A 9,066-nucleotide genomic window follows, 5' to 3' on the forward strand; every position below is an offset into this window, starting at 1 on the left:
AGAACCAATACCAAGGATATAGGAACACAATCCTATAGATACCAAATTCTTTTATCTTCATGCAGTGGTTTCACTTCCTTCTGAACTTAGCACAGCAAGCCAGGGCAGGATTTGGGAGACACACAGGAGTAGCAAACAGCTTTGATGAAACTGCCTTGGGCTCAAGGACAGTGGTCAGGGAGGAAAGCTCTTTACAAAGACGTTGTTAACTCCTAAAGCAAGGTTTGCAAACTCATGTGACTGCAGGCACCTGTCAACACCTGAGTGAGCAGCAGGGTGGGGACAGCGAGCTGGAGAGACAGCTGTCCCAACTGCTCTGGACCAAGGGAATGTGGCCCACGATGGCCAGATATTCCAGTTTGTCTCAAAAAGCTGAAATAAGGATTAGCATCTGAAATATGATTTTCTGAAAATAATTGTAGCCAACAATTTACAAATTTTAAAGCTCTTGGCAGAGCCAGCAAAACATACCGATAGTGAGGTTTAGATGTAGGCTGTCATGAGAAAGTGATTGTCCTCTGAGTCATGAGAGTAAAGTCACTATTTGGCAGCCAAGTCATTTTTATTTCCATAAAAATAATTTGTCATAGGAACGATGTGATATTATAAGGCCCCCTTCCTCCCCTTATAGGTACAGTGGGAAAGTTTTAGCGAGCATTTTAAAACTGTTTAGTTTTTTTGTCTGCTCCTCCACTGCCTAAACATTTTCACTACGTTCCCCTAAGACTTTTATTTTCTTCCCACACCACCAAATAACATCCCACAAATCACACAGAGGTATCATGAGAAGAAAATAGGGACACGTTTAGCAGGGCTTACGTCCCTGGAATAAAGTTATTTCTCAGTGTCTGGCCCTTAGGTGAAGCCATGTGACTAAATGCTTTGCAAGGAAGCCTGGGTGAGAGTATTATGTGGGGTTTCAGTGAAGTTGTCTCCCTCCTCTTTCCTGACACCTGAACTTAAGAAGCAATGGCTGCCCCAATGTTTATAGCAGCGATGTCCACAATAGCCAAACTATGGAAAGTTTGACAGAGGAATGCATAAAGAAGATGTGGTGTTTATATACAATGGAATACTACTCAGCCATAAAAAGAATGAAATCTTGCCATTTGCGATGACGTGGATGGAACTAGAGGGTATTATGTTAAGCGAAATAAATCAGAGAAAGATAAATACTATATGATTTCACTCATATGTGGAATTTAGGAAACCAAACAGATGAACATAGGGGAAGGGAAAGAAAAAAAAGTAAGTTGGAAACAGAGAGGGAGGCAAACCCTAAGAGACTCTTAACTACAGGGTACAAACTGGGGGTTGTTGGAGGGGAGGGGCGTGGGGTAACCGAGTGATGGGCATTAAGGGGGGCACTTGAAGGAATGAGCACTGGGTGTTGTATGCAACTGATGAATCACTGAATTCTACCTCTGAAACTAATAATACAGTATATGTTAATTAAATTGAATTAAAAGAAGAACGAAAGAAGAAAGAAAGAAGGAAAGAAAGAAAGAGAGAAAGAAAGAGAGAAAGAAAGAGAGAAAGAAAGGAAAGAAAGAAAGAAAGAAAGAAAGAAAGAAAGAAAGAAAGAAAGAAAGAAAGAAAGAAAGAAAGAAAGAAAGAAAGAAAGAAAGAAAGAAAGAAAGAAAAAAATGATGGATGATGCCATAAGGTGATCTTGAGGCTGACACCATGTGCTAAAATGGTAGAGCAGAAAGAGAAAAAGAGCCTGGGTTCCCGATGGGGACCACACATGCCCTCAGCGCTCTACTTTTGGACTTACTTTCTGTGTGAGAAAAATACAATAATAGGGGTTTTTAAAAGCCACTCTTATTTTAAAATGTGCAGCTGAGGGTGCCTGAGTGGCTTAGTCAGTTAAGCGTCTGCCTTCAGCTCAGGTCATGATCCCAGGGCCCTGGATTGAGTCTCACATTGGAGCAGGGAGCCTTCTTCTCCCTCTGCCTCTCTCTCTCTCTCTCTCATGAATAAAGAAATAAAATCTTAAAAAAAAATAAAATGTGCAGCTGAACATAGCTCTAACTCATACACAGTCTTTTAACTTTTTATTTTAAATTACGAAACATTTTTGTTTCATAAAATAATAATGATACAGATAATAATAATGACACCCATTATGAACTCACTTCCTAAGTTATAGAGATATTTAACATTTTGCTTCTGCTTTCTCTTTAACCAACTGTTTTTTCCTTTTCATAATTTCTTTGGCTATACTTGGACATTTATTCGTCCATATGAAGATTTATCTAATTACATTTTTTAAATCCCTGTTGGGATCCTAATTGGAATTGCATTATATATATATCAATTTGGGGAAATTGACTTTTTTATGGTATTTAGACTTCCCATCCAAGGACATAGTAAGTCTTTTCATGTGTTCATCTTATTTTATGTTCAATAAAATTTTATGATTTTCTTTGTAAGTCTTGTAGCTTTCCTATTTGATTTATTTAGAAATATTTCACGGTATTAAACTGTGAGTTTTTTTTATGTAATGTCCTATCTGCTTTGCTCTCCAGCCTACAGCAAAGCAGAAACAAAGACCCAACAAAAACACCAGGGGGCCATGCACAAGAGAGAAAGATTCCAGTGCATGCTTGCAGGGTGAGTTCTCCTGCTCTGAAACACTATGAGGCTGGGGCTGGGAGAAGACAAAGCAGAGACATGGATTAGAGGATTTTGGAGGCTTCAGACTGGGAATGAGAAGAACCATCAGCAGAGCCAGGAGTGTAGGGAAGGGACTGTGAGCTGAGCTGTCCTAGGGGATGGGCCCACACCAGCCCCATCACCTGAGGAGTCTGCGTCCAACAGTCCTGGGAGAGAACAGGGTTCCTCAGACCCCATGCGTGACGATGGGGGCTTGGAAGGGAAATCTTGCCCCTAACCAAGGTGGAAATGAGAAGAACCAGGAGAGAATTTTTCTGTTTATCAGGCCATCAGACCTCTCCAAGACATGTTTTTAAAATACTATCTCCAGGGGACTAGTTCTAGGAGGCCAGACAGCCCTGAAAGTTTCTAAGCCATTGATTCAAAACTCAGTTGTTTTGGGGGGCGTTGGAGATCCTGTGAGAAAGTGGGGAGTCCCTGTCTTTCCCAAGTTCAAACTCAACTGTTTAAAGCAAAGCACAGTTTATGCTTCAGTTGATCCTGGGCCTGCCGGTTTTAGATTTCAGAAGATGATTTCCTGTTATTTAACAGACTGGTACTTCCTAACGCTTTCATATCATGGCACACCTAAGAAATGATATTTGGGGGCACATGGGTGGCTCAGTCGGTTAAGCATCTGACTCTTGGTTTCGGCTCAGGTTGTGATCTCAGGGTCCTAGGATCGAGCCCTGCATTGGGCTCCCTGCTCCGCGTGGAGTCTGCTTAAGACCCTCACTTCCTCTCCCTCTGCCCCTCCCCCCTGTGCTCTGTCTCTCTCTCTCTCAAATAAATAAATCTTAAAAAAAATAATAAATAATAAAAAAAGAAAATGATATTTGTACTGGGACAGTGTGTGGTAAATGGACAAACTTGTTCAAGGCAGAGGAAACTGGCCTGGGAGCTCTTCCACCCCCCCGCCCCAGCCACATCCTGCCAATTTGAAGATTGTCAAGATTCGTGTCTCAGGTACACCTATAACCCATTCACCAAATTCCAGGATGCCCAGGCACACGCTAGTCCAGAAGCTTCTCACTACATTATGTTGTTGTTAAGTTCATGATCAGGATGACAGCAGGATGTTCTTATTAGAGCAATGGAGAGAATCTTTATCTTTGACCCCATATGCAATGTACCGGACACTCCCCAACAAACCCTGATCTCCCCTGAGATAAAGGTGACATAGATAAATAAAAGAGTTGCTAAGAATACTTCCATTAGTGCAGCATAAGCCCTTCTTTAGAAACAGTGATTCTGTACCTTTCATCATTGTACCATCTACTCAGACTTAAAGACAAAATCTGTGAAAAGCAGACTTGCATAAATCTCAAAGCAGAACCCAGGACGATCTTGTCCTGTGTGTATGAGATCAGAAAATCTTGGAACACGTGTACTTTAAGGTGATGAGATCTCTTGACCTTGGCTTTGGCTCTCCCTCTGCTCTCTCACCTCTCCTTCCCAACCCACTCTCATCCACCAGAGAGGCCACTGAAGGGATTCCATGGAGCACAGCTTGAAAACCACTAAAGTCTAGTCCCTTTATTTTATAGGTAAGCGCCAAAGAGCTGAGAATAACTTCATCAGTTAGGGGCAGATCCATGATTAGAAATATTAGGGGAGCCGATCAATTAGAGAAACCATCAGAAATAAATATATTTATAAATAGCTGATCAGGATAATTGCACTAAGTTTACACGGAGTAATAGTTACCTTTAAGTATTATGATCAGTACAAATGGCTTCCTAATGTCATCAACCAGCACAAGAAGTGTTTTCTCTAGTCAAAATCATATGGAAGGTAAATTTTTGGTGTTCTTTCCCCACCCGTTGAATTTTCAAATACCCCACCCCTACCAAATATTCATTCCACGAAAAGACCATACTATTGATCTTACATATCCATAGGAATTTTTATTAATATGCTGTCTCTCCCTGGGCTTATTAATTAATAGGAAAAAAGTTATGTATTTTTTTCCCTGATAAAGGGAGTTCAGGCAAGTGGTGGAATATTTGGGACATTTCTGAGCCCCTAGAAAAACTCTTCACCAAGAAAACTGGTACACACAGGCATTTCCCATTCAGTCTTCAAAAAAATATTTCTGCCCAGCATTTGTAAGCAAATTCTTTTGTATAAATGTTGTCGTCACCAAAAATGGAGGAATCAAAGTAATGGGCACATGGAATAATTAGATAACTTCTAAACAATATAAAATGCACTGTATCAACCCTGGACTAACTGTTCTTTCTGATTTTCCACAATTTGAATGATTAAGGTTAAATTCAGTTATTCCCAAAAAGTCCATTTCTATTCTAAATGGCGTATGGCAAGTTTTTGGACAGTGATATCCTCATAGTATTAAATAAACCATGATATTCCACTTATATTTAATCAAATAAGCTTTTGTTTGATGCCTTTCATATGACAGGCACTGTGCTATGATTTCATGTGAATCTTGATTCACGGGGATAATATTTCAAACCACTGCTCTTTTAACTAAGGGATTATCTAGGTAAGATCTGGAATCCCCATGGCAAACCATCATAAGTTATGAGATATAGAACATTAAAGAACATAGTCTACTCCATCCTCTCCTCTTACTTTACAAGAGGAAACAGGCCCGTGAGATGTGGATGGCATATCACATTATCTCAGGGATGCTGTGGGCCACAGGACATCTATGTGGTCAGACCCAATCTGCCTCCTTATCTCTGCAAAGAACCCGAATCCCTCAGAAGCCATGGACCATTGTAACGTTATCTTCTATCTTAATGCAAGTGAGCATCCCATGGCCCAGGCTGAGCCACTGAGATGGGAAGCCCAGATTGGCACGTGAGCCAGGTTAAAGGAGCCGTCCCACAGCCTGGCGGGTTACTGCTTCCTTAGCTGATAATGTTAAGGGAAGGGACAGACTGTGTGGAGCCCAAAATGCCTGCTTTGGCAGGTCCCTACCTGGATACCGTACAAGTGAGTAAAAACATAAACTTGGTTACAGCTTGTTATTTGCCCATGATTTCTGTGGCATTATTTCATAGGAAGGTGCTGCTTTTGAAGAAAAATGACTAGAGTATTTCACTTGGAGATAATTCGATTCCTGTCTATTTCCTTGCACCTGGATTTGAAAATTATTTCACTTAGCATTTTTCTTTTTTCTTTTTTTTGTAGGTATAGAAGCTAAACTCAGAGGCATCAAGACATTAAGGCCCAGAGCCAATTCTGTTCCTTTTCAAAAACAGAACTTTAAAAATCTTCCTCAAATAAGTTCTGACACTCTTAAGATTAGTTAAAAGCCTACACAACATTTAGGCAATATTTGTGCTACCCTGGAGACTAATAATCTGAGCATAGACTCTGACCAGGCTGTTTGATGTGGAATAGCCCAGCTATTAGCCTATCTTGGTCACTGGAGCATGAACTGAAAAAGAGATTTTAAAATATTTTTTTGTATTATGGTTCCTTTGGCTGTGTTGTGAAATCTATATTTTACTCAGAATATTTTTAAATGCATTAGATAAAATAACATAGGATTGCAAAAGAAACATTATATTGATATATATTTATGAAAACATTTAAAAATTATGTGTGCTTTTAAATTAACATACTAAATAACAAGTCTTAAGAATAACCCAAATTTCTAAATCACACGGAATGTAAACAATGTTTCTAGATAATTGCAACCACTATAATATTATATAAAAATGTCTGATTTTTTTTTTTGGTTACAAATCACAGACACTGTGGTAGTACTGAAGTTTGTTGCTTATATTCAGAATTGAAGTAAATTCTAAAGGGTTTTTTTTTTATTTGAGAGAGAGAGAGAGAGAGAGAGAGAAAGCACACATGAGCATGAGGCAGGGGCATGAGGGGGGCTACTGAGTAGGGAGCTGGACACCCAGCACGGCGCTCGATCCCAGGACCCCGGGATCATGACCTGAGCCGAAGGCAGACGCTTAACAGACTGAATCACCCAGGCACCTCTGAAGTAAATTCTAAATTTCAGTGAGAAATTAGTAGAAACAAAGAGGCACATTTTTCCCATTGAATTTCATGTAACCACTGATTTTCATACATGGATCCACTGGGGCAGACCAGCTTAAAAACTAGGTAAGCTAAGGCTTTATGAATTAATTGTGTTCCATGCAACCCTAAGGACAGAATGAGACGTTTTGCAGGTGGTTAAACTTTGGGTTCTGTTTGGTTTCCTCACAAAACCATGCCCATGTTTCAGGAAGCATTCATCGGCAGTCCATCCCTTTGTTTTATTCTGCTGCCCAACTGCAGCTTCACCTTCACACAACATTATTCCCCAAGCACAAACTAGAACTGTGCCAGGAAATCAACGTGAACCCTTGAAAATGAAACAGTTGCCAATAAATAAAGATTCCATGACTTTAGAGGATTTGGGAAACCTGGCTGAAGGGATATCCGCCTCTTCTTGACTCCCAGACTACCTTTGATGGCACCCGGCCCAGAGAGATAACCTTCAAGTTGTGGACAAGGATGGGAGTCCCTGGGGACGTAGCTCAGCTGAGGGAGAAGAACCTCTCAGCACGTTAAGGAGGGAGCATGAGGCTGACCCACACATGTGGTGACGGGTTCTCTTGGGGGGCTGCTTAGAAGGAAACATGTCTCCCAGATCCTGATCTGAAGGCAGCCTTTGAAAAGGACATTAGGCGATTAGTGCGTGTTCATGTTATTGTTGCGTCAAATTAACTTGGTCCCAGTTTCTCTCTCTTCTATCTCCTCTTCACGTGGTCATGACTTTCTTCTTTGGTGACTGTTAAGGTCAAGTTTTTGCCTCCACTTACCCCATCCCTGTCTCACTCAACCACCCCTATGCAAAAATGTCATCAGAGTATATCAGTGGGAAGAAAGGAGAGGGGTTAACATTTGGTTAGGGAGCAGATGCAGAGAGAGAAAAATAAACAGCAAATACATGAACAAAAAATTATCTGTGCTTACCAATAGAGAGAAGATTGGGATGGAGGAAATTAAAGGGGAGAATTTTCCATCTTAGAATCTATATACAACTATATTGTTGGAATTCGTTTTTACATTAGACACATATTTACTTTTGTATTTAAAAAAGTAAAAGCAGACAGAACCTGCTATTACATGGTCATTATTAATGTTATTAGCCCTTACAACTTCATCTCATTAAGCCCGTCTGATTCATGAACTCGTTTTGTGGGGTCGCATTTACAGCTCCACCTTCTCTAAACCTGTGCTTTGTCCAATGTATAAACACAAATGAAACCAGTAATTCTCTGTTGCTCTTCTTCTTTATGGCTTTATTGCAGCCCTCATTTATCTGCTTCTCCCCAGTTGGTAATTGTTGGGGTTTTTTGGATAAAATACTCGAGAGATGAATGCAACCCTTTGCTTCTGATGTCACCAATCTTAGTTTTTTGCCACCCTTTATTGAGCTAACACCCTGATGATTCTTGATTATTTTACATCCAGAGAATATATGCCCCTACGTGCCTTATTTTAATTGCTCCTTATTTCCTAAATTTCATCTCTACTATTGCTGTCAACAACCACACACCATCTTTGGACTTTTGACCCATCTTCTTTTTTTGAGAACACTCCCAGGACTAAACAAACATGTTGGTGGACCAGTGTGAGAACCATGGGAGGCTGGGCAGGGTGGGGGGCCCGTCCTTCCACTTACAGGCCTTACAATTCTGGACTTTACATGATATGGGGAAATATGCCAAAATCTTCCACCCTAACTTCATTCTCAGAGCCTCAAATTGGCTGCAGATTCGGAGTGTTTGTGTAGCCACTCTACACACCATGTTGGCACCCATCGGCGCAGATCTTAAGAATGTTTTCCAAACAGCCTCCATCTGCAAGCAAATATGATGCTATACCCCCTTGAAGTTTTTCCAACAATATGAGAATAAAAGATGACAATTAACCTGCCCTGTCATTTGCTAGAAAGGGTTGTTTTAAATAGAACCAAAGAAAAACCACAAGATTTTTGAATCACGGCCAATATCTAAACATATTTGTCTTCCGAACGTCTCAAATTTCTTAAGTTAAAACCCATTAGTAGTATCTAAACTCACCACACTGAGCTACTCACCGAGCAATCTGTCAGTGGGTCCCTCATATTGGAATTGTTTTCCTTCGGTCCTTTTACCTACGCTCCAGTGTTCAGCGTTCAAGAAACTACAATCAAGGCTGGGTGTGTCCTGGACTTCCCGTATTCAAAGGGCCTCGAGTACGTCAGTCCTGGTCAAACACCCCGAGGAGGAAGTCCCAGCCCGGCACTTTCATCCCGTTTGTTTCCTGAAAAAGCAAAGAGCTGCTCTGGGTCAAGAGAGCTGGACTGAGCTGTTGAGAATGACTTCTGTGAATACTTAGAGGGCAGAATACTGAGTCCTAAATTGCCTGACCTTGCTAGAA

The 9,066-nt window shown here is 40.7% G+C and overlaps 1 protein-coding gene across 1 annotated transcript in view; it reads right to left on the bottom strand.

The window, feature by feature from the left end:
- NOSTRIN (nitric oxide synthase trafficking) overlaps positions 1–8,830 on the bottom strand; it is a 55,850-nt gene extending 47,020 nt beyond the window's left edge. The window contains exon 1 of the mRNA XM_028123444.2: positions 8,744–8,830. Coding sequence (XP_027979245.2) covers positions 8,744–8,770 — 27 coding nt within the window. The 5' untranslated portion in view covers positions 8,771–8,830. The remainder of the gene's footprint in view (positions 1–8,743) is intronic.
- Positions 8,831–9,066: the final 236 nt, after the last annotated feature.

This window comes from Eumetopias jubatus, unplaced genomic scaffold, assembly GCF_037043125.1.
Source record: "Eumetopias jubatus isolate StellerSeaLion01/CBP00866 unplaced genomic scaffold, mEumJub1_p1.0 scaffold_3, whole genome shotgun sequence".
Classification (NCBI taxonomy): domain Eukaryota; kingdom Metazoa; phylum Chordata; class Mammalia; order Carnivora; family Otariidae; genus Eumetopias; species Eumetopias jubatus.